The 27,101-nt window shown below is 43.3% G+C and overlaps 1 protein-coding gene across 1 annotated transcript in view; it reads left to right on the top strand.

Annotated features, from left to right (window-relative positions):
- rptor (regulatory associated protein of MTOR, complex 1) overlaps positions 1-27,101 on the top strand; it is a 415,805-nt gene that overhangs the window by 187,537 nt on the left and 201,167 nt on the right. Inside the window, exon 7 of the mRNA XM_038778271.1 lies at positions 1,614-1,673. Coding sequence (XP_038634199.1) covers positions 1,614-1,673 — 60 coding nt within the window. The remainder of the gene's footprint in view (positions 1-1,613; positions 1,674-27,101) is intronic.

Genomic DNA, 27,101 nt, shown 5'->3' with positions numbered 1-27,101 from the left:
TTTGAACATTCAACCACAGATGTCATTGCAGCTGCCAAAGAAAACCGCAAGTTTCAAACCCTTCAGTTTGGAAAGAACGAATTCAAGCAAAGAGCCTGCAATGATATTACACACACACACACGCTTATTTGAAATCCATCTTTATGTGCCTATTTTTCCTTTATCTGTATTTGAATCTTTTATCCAAATTTTAGTTAATAACTTTAACACTTTTACCTAAGTCACTTAATACTATTACCCTGTTTAAGTATTCCTTCAAGTCGAGCGGAGATGTACAGAATTCAAAGTTTCAAATAGCTTGACAACTGGAACACTATGTCTTCAAGTTTTTTATTTGGGAAAGGAAATCCCAGACTTTCTAGCACACAGTAGATTGGAGTGATTCTGTTCTATTGGTTGGCTGGTGGCCAATGGGTTGACCTGGGAGAGTGTTCTGCTAGGCAACAGACAGCAATTGGTTCCTGCCAGGTGGGGTTTCTCTGATGGAACCCAGCAGAAAACATGAGACCCTCAAAGTAGGAAACTACGTTTTCACCCTGTGTCTACAGTGAAGCCCATTATAAACTGAAGTGTATCTATGTGTTAGTAGTTAACCAGTTGTATATTTAATACTAATTACTGTTAAATAATAAAAGGTTATTTGTGTTAAAATTTACAAACTTGGTGGCTGGACTTAATCAGGATCAAACCAAAGACGTTGGATATTTAAGTCACTAATTTCACCCCCCTGTTGTGCCCTGGGTCGTGGGGCTGGAATTGACCGCGCTCCAGCCCAGGGTGTCATGACTCTGCAGGAGCGAATTCTGACAATTGTTGACTTGAATCTTTTGTTTAGTCACTGATGGAAATTGCCTAGTTATTCGATCTAAGCGATTGCAGGTGACTTTAAAAATTAATGGAAGAGAAAATAAAATGAAACCTCAATTATATCACTGGGTCAGCATGCTTCAGATAGAAGGAGTATCAGGGAATCATTCGACAACCAAGGTCTTGGGAATTACCAATCTGTGATAGATTGCCTTTATAGCTATACGTGGCGCTCACGTACTGCATATATATTCAATCGAGTTGAAAGCAAGGAAATTTATATTTCACACTTGGAAATTAACTGCACTGTTTGACCTCTCCAATGTTACAAATATATTTCTTGGCATGAATCTCAGCAAAAATAATTTCTAATTACATATATAATCACAAGTTTTTTCAAGTGTATAGCTGCCAACTTTGTAAAAGAATGTGATATTGACTGTAATGTGAGTGTAACCTTTATTAGGTTGTACGTTACTGGATCGGTGCAGTGAAACTTGCATGGCCCCCTTTCAGTCTACCTGGGGTAATTTCCCAATAGTTTCAAACTGCAGTCCCTAGGAGTAACCAGTATTGGTGAATATCTTTGGATGCATATTGTATTTTATTTGTATGGCATGGTCCATTTTCCCTAGTTCACTCCGACAAACCAAGCTACTTCCTCCAAGCAGTACAAAATGGAAAGTTATCTCATAAGTTTTGGATGTGATGCAATAATAATGCAGCTCAGTCATTAAGCAATTGTGATTTTAAAATCCTGTCTCCCCCCCACATACACTTAGTTGTTTGCTATTTATTATTTGCAGGTTCTGTATGCAAAGGAGTGCCAAACTGGTGCCCGGAGTTACGCTGGACTTGATAGAAAAGTAAGTAAGTTGTCTATTACTTTTATGTTGACCCACAATCTCCTCTTTAGCATCCCCCCGATTCAGTGGGCTTTACCATCACTGAAACACCCATTATCAATATCCTGGGGGTTACCATTGATCAGAAACCAAACTAGATCAGCCATATAAATACAGTGACTCTACAAGAACTGGCCAGAGAATGGGAAACTCCCCAAAGCTCAAGTCATTAATTAGTGTGATTGAGTGCTCGCCACTTGCCTAGATGAGTGCGGCTCCAGCAACACTCCAGAAGATCGACACCATTGAAGACAAAGTAGCCCATCCACCACCTTAAATATTCACTCCCTCCAGTGACAGCAGTGTGTACTATATACAAGATGACTTATAACTCAGCAAAGCTCCTTCTACAAGAGCAGCCGATGGATGGAAGCATCACCTGCATGTCACCTCCAAATCACACATTATCCCGACTTGGAATGATATCACTGTTGTTGGATCTAAATCCTGGAATTTAAATAACTTGCAGGAGGCAGAAGCTTCACAAACATCCCTATCCCTAATGATCTGGGAGCCCAACACATCAGTGTAAAAGAGAAGGCTGAGTAGTTGCAGCCGTGTCCAGCCAGAAGTGAGGAGTGGAAGATGCATTTCTGCTGCTTCGGTCCTCAGCGTCACAGATGCCATCCTTCAGCCAATTCAATTCACTCCATGTCACATCAAGAATCAGCAGCAAGCACTGGATACTGCCAAGGGTATTGGCCCTCACATTCTGGCAATAGTATGGAAGGCTTGTGCTCTAAAACTAGCCACACCCTGAGCCAATCTGTTCCAGTACAGCTGGTATGTAATCTGTCCAGCAATGTGGAAAATGACCCAGGGAATGTCCTATCCAAAGAAAGTAGGACAACTGCAGCCCGAGCAATTAACACTCAATCCATCCTCTCTCGATCATCAGCAAAGTGATGGAAAGAGTCGTCGTCATCGGTGCTAAACAGTGGCTCACAGCTGTAACCTCACAATGCTCAGTTTGGGTTCTGCCTGGTGGACACTCAGTTCCTGACCCCATTATAGCCTTGGTCCAAACATGGACAAAAGTGACGTGAGGAGAGAGTAGCTGCCTTTGACATCAAGGCAGAATTTTACCCAGTGTGATATCAAGGGCCCCAAGCCAAACAAGTCGGTGGGATTAGGGTGGAAATTTTTCATTGGTTGAGTGATATCTATAATAATAATCTTAATTGTCACAAGTGGGCTTACATTAACACTACAATGAAGTTACTGTGAGAAACCCCTTGTTGCCACACTCTGGCACCTGTTCGGGTGCAGGGGAGAATTCAGAATTTCCAAATTACCCAACAGCACATCTTTCGGGACTTGTGAGAGGAAACCGGAGCACCGGGAGGAAAACCACGCAGTCACGGAGAAAGTGCAGACTCTGCACAGACACAGTGCTGGGTCAGGGTGGAGTGGAGACGCTGCACCTGACAGTATGACATTAAGATTGGGAGAGCTTGATGATGACTGAGTGCCTGAAAGATTTCCCAAGAACCCTAACATCATAGGCACAAAACGCACCAACAATCGATCACTCGCACCAAATTGTGCACATTAGCTGTAATAGTATGTACAACAGATATAGCAGCTCGGTTTAGTGAAGCCGAGAGGCAAGTAATTCCTGTTTAAAGGCTTTTGTCATCAGTATACAAATTTGATTGACTATGGCACAAAATACAGCATGTTAAATTGCTTTTATGGTAATGAGATCTCAGAATTTAAGCTTATTGATCTGGTTTGATTGAAAATTTATCAATGTAATAATTGATATCTTGAACTAATTCTATCCCTTTGCTAATGCAACATCCTGATGCTGTAGTGCAGAAGTATCAAACATGGCCGGAAGCTGTAAGAATAATATACTCCCGCTATCCCATATTAGCAGAGTATCAATGCGCAATTATGGAGCTAAATATTATTAGTTTTCTATAATGCAATCATGAAGGTCATTTAGATGCCAAAATAGCCTGAAATTGATAAGTGAAAAAGGGACCTTTAAGATAACAGAATTGAAGTAACCTTCGCACTTGCGATCTATTGAAAATCAATCCTGAGAAACGTATTGGAATAAAATCTTATTTCAAGCACACAAAAAGCTATTATCCCCCATTGTGCGGTCTCAAATTACAAAACTTAAATATAGATGTTTTCGTCCCACATTTCTAGATCATTGTATTAATCTGAAACGTCAGGCATTCTGTGTCATCATCAAGCACTCCCAAGCTTAATATCATACTGTCAGGTGCAGAGTCTCCACTCCACCCTGACCCAGCACTGTCTATTGAACCAGTGCACACTTCCCATTCCAGCCGTCTTGTGTTATTTCTCTGTGAGGTTGTTAAATTGGGTGCAGTTTGTGCTGTGATCTGTGGCAAAAGGAAACTGAATTGGATCTCCACAGACTCATTACATGCAGGCCCATGCATCTAAATAGAAGAATCTCCTCCAACCATTCTGGACTGGATTTGAGCAGATGTCCACTGCCTGGTGCACTGCACCACATAGTTAATAGTCCTTCAGTACAGTACTGAACAGTACTGCAGTCTTTAGCACTGAATGCTGATGTTGCCTGGGATGGAACATTTCAGCTATGAAGTGAGGTTGGAAAGGCTTGGGTTATTTTTGCTGGAGCAGAGAGGACCGATGGGCGACCTGATCGAGCTGTAAAAGATTGAGGGGGGTGGATAGGGAGCAGCTGTTCCCCTTAGTTGAAGGGTCAGTTATGAGGCGACACAGGTTCAAGGTAAGGGGCAGGAGGTTTCAGGGGATTTGAGGAAAAACCTTTTTACCCAGAGGGTGGTGACGGTCTGGAATGCACTGCCTGGGATGTTGGTAGAGGCAGGTTGCCTCACATCCTTTAAAAAGTACCTGGAAGTTTGCAGATTCTCCCTGTGTTTGCATGGGTTTCGCCCCCGCAACAAAAAGATATGCAGGGTAGGTGCATTGGCCACGCTAAATTGCCCCTTAATTGGAAAACAGGAAGTGGGTACTCTAAATTTAATTTAAAAAATACCTGGACGAGCACTTGGCACAGCACAACATTCAAGGCTATGGGCCAAGTGCTGGCAAATGGGATACGTAGACAGGTCAGGTGTTTTTTGTGCGTCATGCAGACTCGATGGGCCGAAGGGCCTCTTCACTATTATTCTGTGATTCTGAATGCATGTTAATTTCTGCAGTTCCAATTGGTTAACGATAGCAGAAACCAGTGGTGAATAGTGGTTTTGTGTACTGGATGAAAGAGTGGAGTAGTGTCCCCCAGGGGTTTGTGTAAGGACCACGACCACCTGAACTTGGGACAAAAGGGTATAATTTTGAAGTTTTTAGATGTCACCAAACTCAAATATGCTGAACAATAAGAAAAATAATAGCAAACGTCTGGAGAATATAGACTCGTGAAATGGGAAGACATAGCAATTTCATACAGAAGTGTAGAAGTGTGAAGTGATGTATTTAGAATGTAGGGAGGTGATATGAACGAAATAGTTTTTAAAATGGGATTAGAAAGAAAAAGTCCTATCGCTTCATATACTTAAATCTTTGAAGGTGGTAGTACAAATTGGATAGGCTTTCAAATAAACATGAGATTCTGGGTTCTATAAACGCTAGGGTCCATTATAAAAGATTTAATAGCAAAGCACTTGGAAAACAGTGGCAGGGTCGGACAGTCAGCATGGATTTATGAAATGGAAATCATGCTTGACAAATCTACTGGAATTCCTCAAAGATGTAGCTAGTAGAGTTGATGAGGGAGAGCCAGTAGATGTGGTTTATCTGGGCTTTCGGAAAGTTTTCGACTAGAGTGTAAAATTAAAGCCAACGGGATTAGGGGTGGTGTATTGAGATGGATAGGAAACTGGTTGGCACGCAGGAAACATGGGTCTTTTTCCAAGTGGCAGGCAGTGCCTAGTGGTACGGCAGGATTTCAATGCTAGGACCCCAACTAGTCAACATGCATTTAATGATTTAGATGAGGGAACAAAATATGAGATCACCAAATTTGCCAGGTGACACAAAGCTGGGTGGGAGGGTGCAGAGATGCTTCAGTGTGATTTGGACAGGAAAGCAGATTATTATCTGAAATAACTATGGATTGAGAGAGGGATAAAAGCAAATTACATGCAGATCTGGCAGCATCTATCGGGAGAGAAAAGAGCTAACGTTTCAAGTCCAGATGACCTTTTGTCAAAGCTAAGAGAGGGAAATGTGCAACGAGGCCTCCTTCTGCACTGTAGATATTTTTTGATACTATGTGGAGAGACGAGAGACCCTGGGATTTTTCCTGGAGCAGAGCAAGTTATGGGAAGCTTTAATTATGATCGCTTTTGGTGAATTAGGTAAGGAGAAACGGTTTTCACTGGCAGGACAGTCAGTGACTAGAGGACAAAGAACAACAAAGAACAAAGAAAAGTACAGCACAGGAACAGGCCCTTCGGCCCTCCAAGCCTGCGCCAACCATGCTGCCCGTTTAAACTAAAATCTTCTACACTTCTGGGGTCCGTATCCCTCGATTCCCATCCTATTCATGTATTTGTCAAGATGCCCGTTAAACGTCACTATCGTCCCTTCTTCCACCACCTCCGGCAGCGATTTCCAGGCACCCACTGCCCTCTGTGTAAAAAAAACTTGCCTCGTACATCTCCTCTAAACTTTTCCCCTAAACCGTAAACCTATGCCCCCTAGTAATTGACCCCTCTACCCTGGGAAAAAGTATCTGACTATCCACCCTGTCTATGCCCCTCATAATTTTGTAGACCTCTATCAGGTCGCCCCTCAACCTCCGTTGTTCCAGTGAGAACAAACCGAGTTTATTCAACCTCTCCTCATACCTAATGCACAAACCAAGTTTATTCAACCTCTCCTCAGCTAAACAAAGAGTTGAGGTAATTGGCAAAAAACAATTCAGCGGGATGGTGAGTTCGTCTGCAGTATCTTAGGATCTGGAATCTGTCTGAAAGAGTGACTGAAGCAGATTCAGTGATAACTTTCAAAAGGTTAACTCATTGAAAACGGGAATCGTGATAACTGTGGGGAAATTGCAGTGGAATGGGACTGATTTGGTGATCCTTACACAGCAGGGGCAAAGCAGGATGGACCAGAAAGCTGCCTCCTGCTGTAAAATCCTATGAAAGACAGACCTAGCTCAACAGCTGAATGATTAATAGAACATAGAACTGTACAGCACAGTACAGGCTCTTTGGCCCACGATGTTGTGCCAAACTAGTCTGAAACTAAGATCAAATCAACTTACTCCCAATCATTCTAGTGCACTCCATATGCCTATCCAATAACCACTTGAAAGGTCCTAAAGTGTCCGACTCCACTACCATAGCTGGGTGTGCGTTCCACGCCCCAACCACTCTGAGTAAAGAACCTACCTCTGACATCCCTCCTATATCTTCCACCATGAACCTTATAGTTATGTCCCCTTGTAACAGCTACATCCACCCGAGGAAAAAAATCGCTGAACGTCCACTCTATCTATCCTTCTCATCATATTCTACACCTTCGCTCCAATGAGAAAAGCCCTAGCTCCCTCAACCTTTTGTCATTAGACTTACCCTCCAATCCAGGCAGCATCCTGGTAAATCTCCTTTGCACCCTTTCCAATGCTTCCACATCCTTCCTATAATGAGGTGACCAGAACTGCACACAATATTCCAAATGTGGTCTCACCAGGGTCTTGTACAGTTGCAGCATAACCTCATGGCTCTTAAACTCAATCCCCCTGTTAATAAATGCTAACATACTATAGGCTTTCTTCACGGCTCTATCCACTTGGGTGTCAGCTTTCAGAGATCTATGGACATGAACTCCGAGATCTGTCTGCTCCTCCACATTCTTCAGAACCCTGCCGTTAACCCTGCAATCCGCATTTAAATTTGTCCTACCAAAATGAATCACCTCAGGATTAAACTCCATCTGCCACTTTTCAGTCCAGCTCTGCATCCTATCAATGTCTCTTTGCAGCCTACAACAGCCCTCCACATTATCCACTACTCCACCAATCTTGGTGTCATCAGCAAATTTACTAATCCAACCTTCAACTCCATCATCCGAGTCATTGATAATAATCGCAAATAGCAGAGGACCCAGCACTGATCCCTGTGGTACACCGCTGGTGACTGGGCTCCAGGATGAAAATTTAGCATCTACCTCCACCCTCTGTCTTCTATGTGATAGCCAGTTACTGATCCAATCGGCCAAATTTCTCTCTATGCCATGCCTCCTTACTTTCTGCATGAGCCGACCATGGGGCACCTTATCAATGTATAAGACATCAACTGCTCTACCTTCATCTACGAACTTAGTTACCTCCTCAGAGAGTACAATCAAATTTGTGAGGCAAGACTTACCCCTCACAAATCTGTGCTGACTATACTGGATTAAGTTGTATCTTTCCAAATGATCATAAATGCTATCCCTCAGGACCCTTTCCAATAATTTACCTATGACCGAAGTGAGACTAACCGGCCTATAATTCCCAGGGTTATACCTATTCCCTTTCTTGAACAAGGGGACAACATTCGCCTCTCTCCAGTCTTCTGGCACTATTCCTGTAGACAGTGAGGACATAAAGATCAAAGCCAAAGGTTCTGCAATCTTATCCCTTGCCTCCCAAAGAATTCTAGGATATATCCCATCAGGCCCAGGGGACTTATCTGTCCTCAGGCATCTCAAAATTTCTAACACATCTTCCTTCCGAATATCTACCTCCTCCAGCCTACCAGCCTGTATCGCACTATCGTCCTCAACAACATGGCCCCTCCTTTGTGAACACTGAAGAAAAGTATTCATTCAGGGCCTCGCCTATATCTTCAGACACCATGCACACGTTCCCACGACTGTCATTGACTGGCCCTAACTTCACCATGGTCATTCTTTTATTCCTCACATAAGTGTAAAAAGCCGTGGGGTTTTCCTTGATCCTACCCACCATGCCCCCTCCTAGCTCTCTTAAGCCCTTTCTTGAGCTCCTTCCTAGCTATCTTGTATCCCTCAAGAGCCCTAACTGAACCTTGTTTTGTCATCCGTACATAAGCCCCCTTCTTCCTCTTGACAAGACATTCAACCTCTTTTGTAAACCATGGTTCCCTCACTTGACCATTTCCTTCCTGCCTGACAGGGACATACATATCAAGTTCACGCAGTATTTGCTCCTTGAACAAGCTCCACATCTCAATTGTGCCTATCCCTGGAAGTTCCTGTTTCCATCTTATGCTCTCCAGTTCTTGCCTAATCGCATCGTAATTACCCTTCCCCCAGTTGTAAACCTTGCCCTGCCGTATGTTCCTATTCCTCTCCATTGCTATAGTGAAAGTCACCGAATTGTGGTCACTATCTCCAAAGTGCTCTCCCACAACCAAATCTAACACTTGGCCCGGTTCATTACCCAGTACCAAATCCAATGTGGCCTTGCCTCTTGTCGGTCTATCCACATATTGTGTGAGGAAACCCTCCTGCACACACTGGACAAAAACAGCCCCATCCAAACAATTTGAATTATAGTGGTTCCAATCAATATTTAGAAAGTTAAAGTCACCCATGACAACTACCCTGTGACTACCGCACCTATCCACAATTACATGCCTTTAAGTTATTTGAGGAAAAAAATGTATTTTAATGATTTTAATTCAAGCTTTGCCTTTGTTAATCTTACTCAAAGATAGCAGTAATCCTAAAAGATTGTATCCGTGCACCCAGAAAACAGCATGATTCAGATGATCTGAACCATCTGTTTGTGTGCTTCTCGCTACTTAAAATAAAGCCTATCAAACTCCGCATCAGAATGACTCACGGTAACTACTACATTTTATTGGCTTATTTATGAATAACCTAAAGACAGTGGGAGGTGAATAATTAACTTGCGTATGAATTAAGCTTCTCATAAATTTGAGCAAGTTGCTTGAGTAATTTAAGAGCAAGTATTAATTGTTCTGATGCAATATTTTACTACTGTTTGCATCCGATAAATTTACAGCCCCACGCACTGGAGATATTTGAATTATTTTCCCGTCTCCCTTGATAGCGAGAACTATATACTAAATCCCAGAGTAAAAATGATGGGCAGGAAAAGACCAACGAGGCTGACCCTGATAGTTCTGATGCTCTGTGTAGCACGATATATATACACCCTACTCGTCTCTGGGGCATCGAAACTTCCCGAGTATGGTTAAAATCTAGGTAAAAAGCTAGATGATTAGTACGTGTCCAGGAGTTAAAATTGACCTTGATTTATCTTACACCGCACCTATGGATGATAAGGGAATAGTGTAGATGGACTTTAGAGTGGTTTCACAGGTCGGTGCAACATCGAGGGCCGAAGTGGCAGTCCCTCGGTACAGCAGTCTGTGTAGTGGGTTCTGAACCCTTGACCTTACAACAGCTTAACTTCAATTTGCGCTATATTTACAATTCTTTTCCCCCCATAAATTTAGAGTACTCAATTATTTTTTTCAAATTAAGGGGCAATTTAGCATGGCCAATCCACCTAACCTGCACATCTTTGGGTTTGTGGGAGTGATACCCACGCAAACACGGGGAGAATGTGCCGACTCCACACGGACAGTGACCCAGAGCCAGGATCGAACCTGGGACCTCGGCGCAGCAAGACAGCAGTGCTGACCTGTGCCACCCAGTGTTCACAATTCTTACCAATGGAAGAAGTACCTGTGGCTTCCCCCCAACAAACAGCTTGACTTGTTCCTTTTTACAATTCTAGCCCTCAGGCCATTCTTTTGGATTCTCTTTACTGCTAATGCTTCACTCACTGGAGCCCAAATGCAACATCTGTCCTAACTACAACTTCAGTTCGCTTGTGTTCTTTTTCTTCTAAAACCACATTCCAACATTTTGCACTTTTGGTTTCTCAGGGAGATTGGGAGTAGGTTGGAAAGTGAGATTGAAGACTGAGATCAGCCATGAATTCCACTGCATTGAATGTCAGAGCTGGCTCGATTGACCATATGGCCCCTCTTCTCTTTCATTTGTCTTTATGTTCTTATCCACTTGACAAGATAAAGAGGATCTGGATTATATACTTTGTTCTAAAGATGTCATCTCCAACAGTGGTAGTCCCTTAGCACAGCAGTCTGTGTACTGGGTTTTGAACCCTTGACCTACTCATTCCATGGATAGCCTCAATCAACAGGAAATATTGACCGTCTAGATTTGAATAAGGAATCATGTCCAAGCAGGTGTCTAATGGAAGGGATGGTAGTGCATACATTGCATATATGGTAGAATTGGGAAACATTCTTAAAATTGGTTAGCCCATTTTAATTAAGGGACTTTTATCCTCTTTTTTAAATTTAGAGTACCCAGTTATTTATTTTTTCCAATTAAGGGGCAATTTAACATGACCAATTCACCTATCCTGCACATCTTTGGGTTGTGGGGGTGAAACCCACGCAGACACGGGGAGAATGTGCAAACTTCACTCAGACAGTGACCCACGGCCAGGGTTTGAACCTGAGTCCTCAGCGCCGTAGGCAGCAATGCTAACCATTGTGCCACATGCCGCCTACTTTTATCCTCTTTAAGAAACCTACTGGATACCATTGTTGAAAGATACTTTGCCTTATAGACCACATCTGAGTTTAGACTATTACCTGCAGACAGCACCAGGTTTTATTGAACAATTCAGTTGTAACATAATGAAATCAATATAAATACTAAAACCTTAATGATTTCGAAGAACTCTATTACAGATCTCTTCAGGCTACTTTAAATAGTCTGTAATTGCATTAATCAAACAACTTTGTATTGAACACCTCAACGCCAGCTTGCATCGCTTTTATTTAATCAACTGTTGGTGCATGCTTGGAATGCAGAAAATACAGAACCCATTGAAGGAATGTTATGGCAAGTAAAATATGCTGCTTCAGTTCAGTCTTCACTTATAAATATAACATTGCTGTAATTTCAGGGAGCAATAACTATTTGTGAATGGCTACGTTGGGATTAATTTCAGTAGTTATTGATCTTCATAGATTCAGTCTATGCGGAAGGAGGCCATTTGGGCCAATGTTTTTGAGCTGGCTCTTTGAAAAATATGTTCAGTTAGTCCCGCTCCCGTTCTCTTTCCCTGCAGCCCTGTAAATCATGTTCCAAGTGTCGTTAACTTAAAATTTCCAAGGCGCCTCACAGGAATTTTATCAAACAGTTGTGCACTAAGCCACGTGTGATGTCAGGGCCACTGGCAAATGCCTGGTCAAAAGCAGGGAAGAGTGATGGAGTGTTTTGGGGAAGGAATTTGAGAGCTTGTGGCCTTTGGAGCTGAAAGCATAGCACCAGTGGTGAAGTGATCAAAATTGGGGATGCTAAAGAGGCCAGATTGTTATAACCACCTCAGAGTTTGCCAGTATTTGTGCTGTGACAGCTGGTTTGGCTCCACTAATTTTCCACCATGAGCTGCATTTATGAAACTTTAGACAGCTTAAGCCAGTTGCTTTTGTATTAAACTTCATGCACAGTATGTATTCCACGTGACTGGTTATACAATTTTTAGTGCTGAGTTAAAATCTTGCGATGGATATTGAATATGAATGTTAATGCTATTCCTCCAAATGCACTGCAGAGAAGTCCTTCTCTTGTTTTGGTTGCAAGAATATTGGGGCTGGTAATCCAGTTAACCTCGGAAGCAATAACAGTCAAAGGGCACCAAAAAAATCCTAAACCTCTTTGCTATAACTCCTTACCAAAGAATTAACTTGGAATTCATCACCCACTTATAGGAAGGAACAGGATGCTCCAACATGGCGCCCTTGTTGTCTCTTCATGATGTTCCTAGTATTTCCTCACTTCGCAGCCTTGCAGTGGAACGGGGCACTTTAAGGGACCAATCGTATGACGTCATCTTGTTTGTTTGCACGGCCAAACAGGCAGTCGAACATCGCAGCCTGTAACGCTAACATCATCCAATAAAGCTTTTTGTGCGTTTGAACCTCTTTGAGGCCTGAAGACTTAATTTTCAAACCACCACATATAAACTGGTGACGTGGCAGGCAAACAGCGTTTGTAGGCACCTGGAGAAAATGTTGAACAGCATTTGTAGGCACGCCAAAAGGAACACAAATAATTTGAATCATCGCTACATGAAAGCCAAAAGCCTCGAAGATGGTGTTGAAAACGTATACTGGAGAAATGGTTCCGTTGAGGGACTGTATTAATTAAAAAAAAAAAAATTTAGAGTACCCAATTCATTTTTTCCAATTAAGGGGCAATTTAGCGTGGCCAATCTACTTAGCCTGCACATCTTTGGGTTGTGGGGGCGAAACCTACGCAGATCCGGGGAGAATGTACAAACTCCACCCGGACAGTGACCCAGAGTCAGGATCGAACCTGGGACCTCAGTGCCGTGAGGCAGCAGTGCTAACCACGACACCACCGTGCTGCCCTGGACTGTATTGATTTAATGGTGCAATTAAACGGACAGACGGCAAATTTGTCTTTGCACATAGCCAAAGGACGCCACTTAGCACTGATGGGAAGATTGGCTGGAAAAGATCGGATTAAATTAGGCGGAGGTAAATCTCATGACAGATTCTGAATCTGGTCTTCCCAGAACCTTGAAGAAACATGCCATTGTCTTCAGCAGTGAGCTGGGAAGCATGAAGGCTATTTCAGTAAAGTTGATGATTAAGGAAGTAAGTCAGTGAGATGCTTAAAGGCTAGGTCAGTGCCATATGCAATTAGACCCAAGGTAGACTGGTCAGAACGGGAGCCCTTGAACCCATTAATAAGAGTGATTGGGCTATGCCAATCGTAGCAGTAATGAAAAAAGACGGATCTGTATGCATTTGTGGTGATTTTAAAGACACTATTAATACCATGCTGTGTGCAGAGTAGTACCTTCTGCCCTTGATTGATAACTTATTCACTGGGCTGGTGGAGTCAACACTTTTTCGTAAAACTGACCTCAAGCATATTTTCAAATGAACATGGATTCAGATTCACAACAGTTCTAAAGATAGTGAGACACAAAGGGTTATTCCTTTATGAAAGACTACCATTTGACATCACTTCTGCATCAGCATTGTTCCAACAAGCCATGATCGAAATTCTAAGCGGAGTAGACAGAGTCCAGTGTTATTTCGACCACATCTTGGTTACTGGAAGGAATGAAGAAGCATCTCTGCAATCTAGATGCCACACTCCAAAGCTGAGATTATGGTTTAGAGACGTATGTTAAAAATTTTCAATCTTCAATCTATTATCTGAGACACATCTTTGACACCAAGGAACTGTCTAAGTCGCCTTTGAAAGTCAAAGCCATTACTGAGGCACCCGCCCCTCAATGTGAGCCAACTTCAATCGATCTTGGCGCACTAAATTATTGTGGAAGGTTTGTCCCTCATCTGGCTGCTATTCTAAAACCTTCATGCAATTTACTGTCAATAAAAAGTGGATATGGGTGGATCAATGTGAGAGAGCATTCGTGCAAGCCGAACAGGTGCGACTCAAGTCCTGACACATTTTGATCCAAATTTACCCCTGCCATAGGCATGTGCAGATAGAGAAAGAAATCCTCGGAATCATTTTTGCCATAAAACGGTTCTACGAATCCCTGTGTGGGAGGAAATTCACTACATTGGCGACCATCATTCACTGACAACGATTTGTGGACCTCATACCGGGATTCCATCGATGGCAGTGAGCAGGATGCAGAGGTGGGCAGACATTGCTCTTGCCAGCACAAACACAATCAAGTGTTGTCAAGTCAAAGCTTTATGGGAACTACTGTTGCCACAAAGTTCGTCGAAAGGCAGTTTGTGTGGAAATGTTTTCTGCTTCAGTAGATAACACGTCCGTGACTGTAAACTTTCAGATCTTTCCAGTCGACGCTCACTCAAAATGGCCTGACGTTGCCATCAGGAAGGCACAGTCAGCAGAGAAAACAATTGGAGATTGGGTTAAATCTTCAGACTTGGTTACCCTGAACAACTCATGAACGAAAATGGGCCACAGGTCATTTCGCAAGAGTTGCTACGCTACTTGCAGGAGAGCGGAATTCATCACATTTGATCCGCTCGTCCTCACCCTGCCACAAATGGGCTGGCAGAATTGTACAGTCGATGCAACATTCATTGAAGGTAACAAGAGAACAAGGTTTATTGTCTAAATGCTTGAGCCAATTTGTGCTCACTTAGAGGAATACTGCACAATCAACAAGCCAAGTTTGTCCAGCATTGCTAATGGTTAAACATCAACTACATTCGATGTGCTAATACCACCCAAGCCACGAGAAATTGTTGAGAAAAAGCAGCAGGATCAAGTCCTATGGAGAACAAGGTGAAACATTGGTTATTGGCAGGGTCAAGAAGCTCTGGCAAGGAACTATACCACAAGTGAAAAGTGAATACCTGCCACCATTTCAGCACAGGCAGGACCGGTCTCCTACACCGTACAAACCTGAGACGATGTAAAATGGAGGAAACACGCAGATCAGCTTTTGGCGACAAGAACCAATCTGCCAGAGACAGAACCGACTGCTGTACCAAGAGATGACCTGGACCTTTCCAAGAAAACAGTGGCTCAGTTCAGAAGCAACCACTGAGTCAACCTCAGGACATTGCATTGACTCCAGTTAAGGTGACCACGGACAACGTCCAAAACAAGCCAAAAGACACACGAGGTTGCAGCAAGTACTAAAAGGCGCACGACAACCTCACAGAATGATCGCCTCTGAAATGTTTAACATGTTGACTGCTCTTGATTGATAATGTAATACTATTTATTGTGTTATAGAATTCATCCAGTGCAGGAGGCCATTCGGCCCATCAGGTCTGCACCCGGCCCTCTGAAAGAGTACCGTACCTAGGCCCACACCCCCGTCCCATCCTGCAACGCCATAACCCCATCTAACCTGCACATCCCTGGACACTTGGGGACAATTTAGCATGGCCAGTCCACCGAGCATGCACTTTGGACTGTGTCAGGAACCTTTGATTTAAAGGGGAGGAAAATTTTATATATTCCTGGTACCTCTAGTGTTCCCTCACTAGTCTTGCAGTGAAACAGGGGCACTAAGAGACTGATAACGTGATGTCAATCAGCCGTTTGCATGGTCAAACGGGCAGTCTATCATCACAGTCTGTAGTGTTAACATCTTCTAATAAAGCTCTTTGTTTGTTTAAATCTCTTGAGACCTGCAGACTTAATTTTAAAACCACCGCAGAACTGTCTTGCATCAACCAGCCTACCTAATATTAAATTTATACCCCCAACCTCCCATTAGGATGAAATAAGCGGTGGAGCAAGTTAGCCGTTGCTTGCCAAAGTCAGCAAAGAAGAACTGAGACTAAAAAAATCATGAGCTAACATTTCTTTGGAAGCAGTAATGCAATTGGCAGAATCTTAATATGAATCAGATTACTCCCAAGTGCTCAAGTAAATATTATTAACTGACTGAATTAATATCTGAGGTTACAAAGGCGTTTAAGTGTATCAAAGGAACTCTGCATTAAACAGGCTCTAATCAGTACAAGTTGATTTGCTTTCTCTCTCGGTGGCACAGTCTTTTTTGTTCTCAACAACTGAACTCTTTCTTATAGTAAGAAGTCTTGCAACACCAGGTTAAAGTCCAACATGTTTGTTTCAAACACTAGCTTTCGGAGCACTGCTCCTTCCTCGGGTGAAGAAGCAGTGCTCGGAAAGCTACCAAAATGCTTCACAATCAATAAAGAACTTCTTTTTTTAAAAAATAATTTTTATTGAAAAATTTTGAATTTATACAACAATAACGCACCATAGTAAAATACCAAAATAACAATAATATTAACAATCATAAACATTCGCCCCACCTCCATGAACAACACCGCATTTTAACAACAACGCAAATTAACACAATATAAAGGTACAGAATAGACCCCCCCCCCCCCCCCCCCCCCCCCCGGGTTGCTGCTATTGCCCAAGTTACCTATCTTTGAGCCAGGAAGTCCAGAAAAGGCTGCCATCATTTATAGAACCCTTGTATTGATCCTCTCAGGGGAAATTTGACCCTTTCCAATTTTATAAATCCCGCCATGTCACTGATCCAGGTCTCCACACTTGGGGGCCTTGCATCCTTCCACTGCAGCAGAATCCTTTTAGTCGGGCTACTAGGGACGCAAAGGCCAGGACACCGGCCTCTTTCGCCTCCTGCACTCCTGGCTCTACCGCAACTCCAAAAATCGCGAGTCCCCACCCTGGTTTGACCCTGAATCCAACCACCCTCGACACCGTCCCCGCCACCCCCTTCCAGAATTCTTCCAGTGCTGGGCATGCCCAGAACATATGGGCGTGGTTCGCTGGACTCCCCGAACATCTGGTGCACCTGTCCTCACCCCCAAAGAACCTACTCATCCTAGTCCCGGACATGTGGGCCCGGTGCAGCACCTTAAATTGGATGAGACTAAGCCTCGCACACGAGGAGGAAGAGTTGACTCTCTCCAAGGCATCCGCCCAAGTCCCGTCCTCTATCTGCTCCCCAAGTTCCTCCTCCCATTTAGCCTTCAGCTCCTCCACTGACGACTCCTCCACCTCCTGCATTACCTTATAGATGTCAGACACCTTCCCCTCTCCGACCCACACCCCAATAAAGCACTTCTGATAACACTGGACTATCCGCCAAGGTTTTGTGTTTCGGAATGGGACTTGAATCCACAGCCCTCTAAAGTGATACGATTGAGCTGCAGCTCACCCTTCCTGTGTTTGCAGCAACCAGTCGAACTGTTGCAAAAACTATTTTTAGGATATGTCTGGGCATTTCTCCAACAAGGGTTACCCAGTCGTATCTATTAATCTTTATTCATAAAGGTGGACAGTTTAACTGCGCTTCCCTTTTGCGAATTAGGTTTTGTGTTTATCTGTTAAGAGCTCTTATGAGCTTCCTGGGTTGACTTTTCACCAGCTTCTTACCCTCTGAGAATTTGGTAGGAGTTGGGTTGTTTCTGCTCAGCGTTTTTCTCCAAAAGCCCAAAAAGGTTATGCGAAGATTTGTAAAACCATCGCACTTTGGTAGAGTTTCCTGTGCCAACAGCCAGAGTATAATGTCTGTCTTCAGAAATTTGATGCATTCTGATCAATTATCAAATAAATCCTGCCCAGCTTTCTCCCGCCTTTCTCTGAATGGGGAGATGTGGTCGTCTACACTGCTTTTGTGTCCTGTGGCTCAGTGAGCACAACTGAATAAAGCAATCTAGGTGTTGTCTGCCAGTGAAATGCTGTTTTATTAGGTTTTCCACGGGCTTGCATTCTACTGTTTTGACTTGTATGATTCAACATTCTATTAACTTGATTGATTATAGGGCAGACTCATGGCGCTGATGTCCCAGGTTCAATCCCGCCTCTGGGTCGCTGTCTGTGTGGAGTTTGCACATTCTCCCCGTGTTTGCATGGGTTTCACCCCCACAACCCAAAGATGAGCAGGGTAGGTGGATTGGCCATGCCAAATTGCCCCTTAATTGAAAAAACTGAATTGGATACTCTAAATTTAAAATTTTCTTTTAAAAAACTTGATTGATTAAAGTGTTAAACATTTTGTACACTGAGCCCTTTAAAACTCATCATTTTAAAATTGAACCTTGCCTTATGTTGCCCATTTTTACTGCCCAATGGTGCAGTGCTCATCTTCATGTAACTTTGCTTAAATATAAATCCACCTTTCTGCACAACATTTTGGAGGCCCTTGAACTGACCGACAATTCCAGAATTTATTTAAATGGATTTAATTATTGACTGAAGTGCATTTAAAGAATCTGCCTTGGCATTTACAGGTTAGCTTTGTGGTTGCCAGGCAAAAGAAGATTTTGTCAAGTGGGCTGAGTTTACATGACTTAATGACTGAATTTTACAGTCAGCAGCAAAGCCATGGAGCTGGTATTAATCTGGTTAACCGTCTCTCAACAAAGGATACTGTACACTACTCCAGATGTGATGTCTTGTACAAGTGAAGCATAACCTCCCTACTTTAAAATCAATTCCCCTCCCAATAATCAATAACATTCTATTAGAATCCTAATTACTTCCTGTACCAGCATACTAGCCTTTTGTGCTTCATGCACTCGGACACCTACATTTCTCTGAATTTGAGCTCTGTACTTACTCACCATTCAGCTAATACTGTTTGCTTCTTTATTATTCTTCCTTTCAAAATAGACAGTTTCCCATCTTAAATTCCATTTTCCAGACATTTGCTGAATCATTTAATCTATCTACATCTTTTGTAGCCTTCTTATGTCCCCTTCACAGCTTACTTTCCCACCCATCTTTGTAGCAGTAAATTTAACAATCATATCTTTGATCCCTGCATAGAACATACGATGCGGAAAGAGGCCATTCGGCCCATCAAGTCTGCACCAACCCACTTCCACCCTATCCCCGTAACCCAATAACCCCACCTAAACTTTTTTGGTCACTAATGGCAATTTATCATGGCCAATCCACCTAACCTGCATGTCTTTGGACTGTGGGAGGAAACCGGAGCACCCGGACGGAAACCCATGCAGTCATGGGTACGACGTGCAGATTCCGCACAGATAGTGACCCAATGGGGAATCGAACTTGAAGCCACAGTGCTAGCCGCTTGTGCTACCGTGCTTCATCCAAGTCATTTCTATAAAATGTAAACCGTTCTGGTCCCAGCACTGATCTCTCGTTACACCCTGCCAACCAGACAAATACACATTTGTGGCTACCCTCTGTTTCTTTTTAGCTAGCTAATCTTCTACCCATGTTGATATGTTGCCTCACAATACCATGAGCTTTAATTTTCTGCAATAATCTTTGATGTGGCACCTTATCAAATAACTTCTGGAAATCTAAGTACACTACATCCACAGCACATGTGACCCCTTCAAAGAACTCTACTAAATTGCTTAAACATGGTTTTCCTTTCACAAAACCATGTTGGCTCGGTCTGGTTGCCGGGACATTTTCTAAGTGTCCGGCCATAATATCTATAATAGTAGCTTCCTTACCCTGCGACAGATATTAAGCTAACTGGCTGATAGTTTCCTGCTTTCTTTCTCCCACTCTTCTTGAATAAAGGAGTTACATTTGTAAATTGCACTTGTCCCAAATCCAGAGAATTTTGGAAAATTAAAACCGATGCATCAACTATCTCACTAGCTATTTCTTTTAAGACCCAAGGCTGAAGCCCATCAGCTCCCCAGATTCACCTGAAGAAGGGGCCGTGCTCCGAAAGCTCGTGTTTGAAACAAACCTGTTGGACTTTAACCTGGTGTTGTAAGACTTCTTACCGAAGCCCATCAGGACCAGGGGATTTGATACCCTTAGCTCCAACAATTTACGAAGTATCACTTCCCTGGTGGTTGTAATTTTCCTGAGTTCCTCCTCATTTCCAATTCCTGGTTTACAGATAATTCTGGCATGTTACTTGTATTCCTTATAATTAAGACCGATGTAAAATACCTGTTCAGTTCATCCGTCATCTCCTTATTTTCCATTATTAACTCCCCAGAACAGATTCTTCCAGGGTCGATTCTTAGTTTTTTTTTTAGCTCTTTAAGTATCTATGGAAACTCTTAATATTCATCTTTCTACTTTTAGTTGGCTTTCTCCCCTATTCTAATTTTCCCCTCCTTCTAAATCTTTATCATTCTTTGCGTTTTTTAATATTCTGACCAATCTTCTGACCTTCCACACACCGTTGCGCAATTGTATGCTTTTTCTTTTAAGTTTGGCACTGTATTTAACTACTTTTGGTAGCCACGATGGTGGGTCCTTTCCTTTCTCATTGGCATGTATCTATTCTGTGCATTCTGAAATATCCCTTTAAGTGTCTGCCATTGCATCTCTCTTGACTTATCCCGTAACCTCATTTGCTAGTTCACTTTAACTAGCTCTACTTTCATTCCCACATAATTGCCCGTACTTAATTTTAAAATATTCATCTTGGACCTAGTCGCCTCTCCCTCAAACTGATGCAAAATTCAATCATATTATGATCACTGTTACCCAAGCATGGCTCATTATGTTTTCCTTTCTCCTTTCTCATTGCACAATGCCTGATCTAATATAGCCTACTCTCTAGTTGGTTCCAGAAGATGTTGTTCAAAGAAACTATTCCAAAATAATTCAATGAACTCCTCATCTAGGCTATCATTGTGTATGTTAATACGACAGGAGACGCTGGTTTTGCTGTCACCACAATTACATAAACTATGTCGTTAATATGTAAAATTGTATTTGTGGTCGAAAGTGTTTGACGTGTCAATTTATAACTCAGCTGGTTACAATAAACAAGTAGCTTTTCAGTGTTCATAGGAGCTGGTTTGCCACAGTCCATCAAGGACATTACTGGCTGTAGGTTATGTTATGTTGATTATTTCCCTGGATAACATAACAGAAAAATTGTTATCATTAAATGTGGAATATTTAATTTTTTAAAAAAAAAAGCAGCACAGTGAATTTCATGTCTGGGTTTGCAACAGCAGATTGTTCGTGATTGGTGTGAATTATGTAACTGTTAACAATTATTTATAATTCTAGCTACTCTTTGCATATGTAATTTCTGAAACTTTATATTTATTTATTTATGTATTTTTTTTAAATTTAGATTACCCAATTCATTTTTTCCAATTAAGGGGCAATTTAGCGTGGCTAATTCACCTAGCCTGCACATCTTTGGGTTGTGGGGGCGAAACCCACGCAAACACAGGGAGAATGTACAAACTCCACACGGACAGTGACACAGAGCCGGGATTGAACCTGGGACCTCGGCGCCGTGAGGCTGCAGGGCTAACCCACTGCGCCACCGTGCTGCCCCAAACTTTATATTTATAAGCACGACTTGATCGTCTTTGATTTTTCATACACCCAAGCATTCATTCACCTTGCTTTTTTGATAGGAATATTACATGAATCGACTGTGGTAAGCGACCACTTAGCAAATGATAGAAAATGATTTACAAAGTGGCTAATGAGGGATTGTAGTGAACCTCCAGTTGTTCTCATGTCATTTACATTATCTCTGAACATTTTAGGAATGACCACGGATAAGTTTTAATTCTTGCAAGGTTAAACAAGGACACGTAGATTGACTTCAGAATTGATCATTTATTTTTTAAATACGTTTGTCCGTTTCACATTTCAAGAATCTTAATTCCCACTTTTTAAAACCCACCTCTATAACCAGGTTATTTGCTCACCTGTCCTAATACCTCCTCACATGGCATGGTGTCAAATTCTGTGTGACATTCACGTCCTTGTGAAGTGCCAGGTGATGTTTTGCGAGGTTAAAAGTTATCCCTGTAAGATATGGATTTTGGTGACATACAGGAATGCAGTCCATCTGGTTAACCCAATTAAATCCTTCTGGGACTGATGGTACCTATTTTTATCTCGCAATTTACCTTGAGAGCAATATTTGTAGAATCAGTATTCTTATTTGCTTTAATAGATTTTATGGTGCATGTCGTCTGCAGGATAAGCAATGAAGTTAATCTCTTAACTTGTTGCACTCTTGGTTTCGTTAGCTGATAATTGTAACCATTAGTCTTCTGGTTCCCCAAAGCATTTTCCTACATTGACATTCTTTGTTATTTAAGAAAACTGGGACAATATTCTATCTTTTTCATAGAATATACCTACATTCTCGAGTTTTGAAAAATGCAAGATGAATTTCAGTGAAACGTATAAATTCTTAAAGAGCTTGACTGGGTAAGTGCTGAGAGGCAGTTTCCCTTGCCTGGCGAGTCAAAAACTACCAAGTCATAGTCTCAGAATGAGGGATCAGCCATTTAGGACTGAGATGAGAAATTTCTTCACTTGGGATTTTAAATCTTTGGAATTCTCCACCCCTGTTTTTGATTATGTGAATGCTGCAAATGTTATGGGTCCTGAAAACACCCTGGCAAAACGCTGCAGACTTGTACTCGAGAACTAGCCAGGCTCTGAGCCAAGCTGTTACAGCAAGACTACAACACTGGTATCTACCTGGCAATATGTAAAATCAGCCAGGTATATCCTATCCACACAAAGGAAGACAAATCCAATCTGGCCAATTACTGCCCAGCAACCACCCCTCAATCCTGAGCAAAGTGATTGAAAGTGTCAACAGTGCTATCATGTGGCACTTGCATAGCAGCAAACCTACTGATGCTTTGATGTGGCGATGCCGGCTTTGGACTGGGGTGAGCACAGTAAGAAGTCTTACAACACCAGGTTAAATCTAACAGGTTTGTTTCGAAAGCTAGTGTTTGAAACAAACCTGTTGGACTTTAACCTGGTGTTGTAAGACTTCTTACTGTTACTGATGCTTGGTTTGGATTTGGCCAGGGACACTCGGTCCCAGACTCCTTTACAGCCTTCGTCCAAACTTGAGCTGAACTCAAGCTCTGAGAGTGACTGCCCTTGACATCAGAGTAACATAAGTCTCTCTGGGGCACCAAGGAAAGTTGGCAAAATCGAATCAAGGGGAAAACACTCCTTTGGTTGGAGTCGTACCGAGCACAAAGGAAGCTGGTTGTGCTTGTCTGAGGCCAATCATCTGAGTATCGGAACCAGGGCCGGCTCAAGGCACCGGCAACTCGGGCAGTCGCCCGGGGCGCCATGTGCTAGGGGGCGCCAGACTCGGGTCCCGCGCATGCGCAGTTGGGCCGGTGCCAACCAGCGCATGCGCGGTGGCCGCCCTCCCCCAGGGCGGCCCCGCCCCGCCGCTCGGTCTGCTCCCCCCGCCCCGCCGCTCGGTCCGCTCCCCCCGCCCCCTCCCTCGGGTCCGCCCCCCCCCTCGGGTCCGCCCCCCTGCCCCGCCCCGCCCTCGGGTCCGCCCCCCCCGCCCCGCCCTTGGGTCCGCCCCCCCCGCAGGTCCGCCCCCCCCCTCGGGTCCGCCCCCTCCTCGGGTCCGCCCCCCCGCCCCCTCCTCGGGTCCGCCCCCCCCGGGTCCGCCCCCCCGCACCCCCTCGGCCTCGGCCCCCCCCCTCCTTGGCCCCGCGCCCCTCCTCGGCCGCGCCCCTCCTCGGCCGCGCCCCCCCGCCCCTCCTTGGCCCCCCCCCCCCCCCCCCCCCCCAAGGGCGCCGAAGTTCAGCTTGCCCGGGGCGCCAGCAACCCTAGGGCCGGCGCTGATCGGAACATCACCGTATCTGAGTCCCAGCCATTTTTAGTCGCTTTATCCATGACCTTCCCTCCATCATAAAGTCAGAAGTGGGGATGTTCGCTTTTGACTGCACAATGTTCAAGACCATTTACAGCTCCTCAGATACTGAAGCAGCCCATATCCAAGTATAGCAAGAGCTGGACAATATTTAGACCTGGCCTGATAAGTGGCAAGTAGCATTCATGTCACACAAAAGGCAGGCAATGGCCATATGTAGCAAGACAGAATCTAAGCATCATCTCCTGACATTCGGTGGCCTTACCCTCACTAAATCTCCCCACTATCAACATCCTGGGGGTTACTGTTGACCAGAAACTGAACTGGACTAAACAGATAAATATTGTGGCTACAAGAGCAGGTCAGAGATTAGGAGTTCTGTTGCCAGTATCTCACCTCCTGATTCTCTAAAGTATGTCCACCACTTGCATGGCACAAGTCATGGGTGCGATGGAATACTCTCCACTTGTCCAGATGTGTGCCACTCCAAAAGCACTCAAGAAGCCTGACAACATCCAGGACAAAGCAACCTGCTTGATCAACCCCCTTCCACCAACCTAATCTGCTTCATCAACTCCCTACCTACCAACCTAAATATTCACTTCCTCTATCACCGACGGAGTGACATCACTGTGTACCACATATACAAGGTGCACTCCAGCTCGCCAAGCCTCCTCGGACAGCACCTTTCAAACCCAGGACGCCTACCGCCTATAAGGAGAAGAGCAGCCGATGCATGGGAACATAACCACTTGCAAGTTCCCCTTCATCCTGACTTTGCTGTTGCTGGGTCAAAATCCTGGAATTCTATTCGTAACCGTAGGGATCCCTGCACAGATGGACTGCAGCGGTTTAAGAAGGCAACTTACCACCACTACCGAGGCAAATTAGGAACGGACAACAAATGTTGGCTTTCATCAAAGACGCCAATAAATCAGAGCTGTGGTTGATTAGATTAGATTTTTGGGCACTAGAAAAATTGAGGAACATGAGGGTGGAGTGGGAAAGTGACGTTGGTGTAGAAGGTCAGTCATGACCTTATTGAATGGTGGAGCAGGCTTCGTAGGCCAATGGTTTACTCCTGCTTCTATATGCCATACTATATTTTCATCCTGCAAAAAGAAACTGGAAAGTATCAAACTGAAATTATTCCTGGCAATGTATTTTACTACAAGATATGACCCCTCTTGGATTGTTTTGTTTGTGATAGAATCTGTGGCGAAAGTTTGTATATTTTAGAGTCTGACCCTAATTGCGAAGGGAAATTGAGAACGGAAATTAACTCTCCCAGTTGCTCAGGAAACTAAAACCTCTGGGTGAAATTATATAGGAGTCAGAGCTCAGCACAACTTGATGAGTGCATTACAGGCAAGTTGAACAAGACAAGAGGCTAGATGCAGAGGCTGAGAATCAGCAAAGATACAGTTGATGCAGCTGTTTCCGTTAGATGGAGATAACATTGGTGGATCTATCCCGTCCAGACCAATTTGAGGTTCTGCAGATGTGTGCCATTTTGGTGAAATCATGCTATTGAACTCTGCTTGGTTGTGCGCTGCTGTTGGCGAGGTTTAGACTGGAATCCTTACAGTGCAGAAGGAGGCCATTCGGCCCATCGAGTGGGCACCAACCCTCTGAAAGAGCACACTATCGAGATCCTATCACCCGTCCTATCCCTGTGATCCCAACTAGGGCAATTTAGCATAGCCAATCCACCTAACCTGCACATCTTTGGACTGTGGGAGTACCCGGTGGAAACCCACGCAGACACGGGAAGAATGTGCAAACTCCACACAGACAGTCACCCGAGGTCGGAATCGAACCCGGGTGCTGAGAGGCAGCAGTGCTAACCACTGTGCCACTGTGCTGTCCTTAAGTGCAAGAAAAAGCGGAACTGAAATTCTCCGAGAGAAAGGAGTTTATCACATATATGTTGAGTGCACTTCATAAGATAAGCCTTAGGTGTATTATTAATGGATAATGTGTGCTTTTGTGGTGGTTGATAATCAGGTGCAATTTGCCTGTTAGTTTATGTTTCGCTTGTGTTAAAACTGTGTTTCAGAGTAAAGGTTGTTATCTAAAATGGTATTTAGTCTTTGCTTTGTTTGACTCTCGTATAGAAAAATTCTTGTGTTTTAAACCACAGAATCTGAGCCTTCATTATTTCAGTAAATAACTGGGATTTCAGGTCCATTTTAAAAAAGAAATGACGTGCTGAATATTTGCACAAAAAACTGTTGTTGCTCCAGTTAATCCGGCTGTCTCTGTGCAATCTTTAGTTTGTTGCATTGCATTTCAGAAATGCTTGCCGGCCCTTGGATTAGCATTGGAGATTCATTGTTTAACCTCAGTACCAATCTTCGGTCCCATTGAAACACTTATTACTAATAGGTTATCAAGTCTAGTTTATGTACCAGAGTATGGATTTTTTGTTGTTGTTGCAATTATCCAGTTGAAGGAGATGCAATTCTCTTTAATGGGCTCATCTGCAATTGTAATGGATTCTTCGATGACCCTATGCTTTGACAGTTACTTTTTAACAAGGTAATATTGCTTGTTTACTGCAGGGGCCATTTTCAATTAGCACCATGCGCAGTTTGAGTTGCAGATTCCAATGGTGAAGACTGCAACAGTGCAGCATGCGAAGATGCAGATTCTCATTGATAGAAGCATCTGGATTTCTGCATTTAAGTGCTGATGTGGACAGCAGAGATTATTACAAGCCCGTCACCATTATTAATGCAAAACGTTATGTGACCGTTGTAGAAACCATATTTGACATAACTGAATTTTTATTTGTCGGGATTTTTAAAAAGTGAAGTGCACTATTCACAGTGAAACTTGCACGAAGACCATCAGCGCACAGTGTGTATCTGTCGTAATCGCTGAGAGTCACTCCCAGCAATTAATTCAGCTAAATAATGCCTAGCTGGAGCTATCTGATTTTGAAAGCTAGTAAATATATACCTTCAACAATTGTGCACATTTCTCTATTTAAATAATGACCGCAAGTGTATAACGAGTCATTTTGCCCAAATTGCAGTTCCATTATAGAAATGTAAAATACAGCAGATGCTTTAAATCCGTGCGAGAAAACATGACAATGTTGTAAATGCTCAGCTGATAAGGCAGCATCTGTTGAGAAAGAAATTGAGTTAACATTTCTGATCAATGGCCTTACATCAGAACTGATGTCTTTGAATTATGCTAATGAACCGTGGTGACCACTGATGTCCTGGGTTTGATTCCAGCCTGCGGTGAATTAGTGCTGACATTAAGGGTATGACTGATTTTTTCCA

The sequence above is a fragment of the Scyliorhinus canicula genome, chromosome 18 (genome assembly GCF_902713615.1).
Source record: "Scyliorhinus canicula chromosome 18, sScyCan1.1, whole genome shotgun sequence".
Taxonomy (NCBI): domain Eukaryota; kingdom Metazoa; phylum Chordata; class Chondrichthyes; order Carcharhiniformes; family Scyliorhinidae; genus Scyliorhinus; species Scyliorhinus canicula.
Note: the sequence above shows the minus strand (reverse complement) of the source record. Positions and strands in the feature narration are given on the sequence as shown.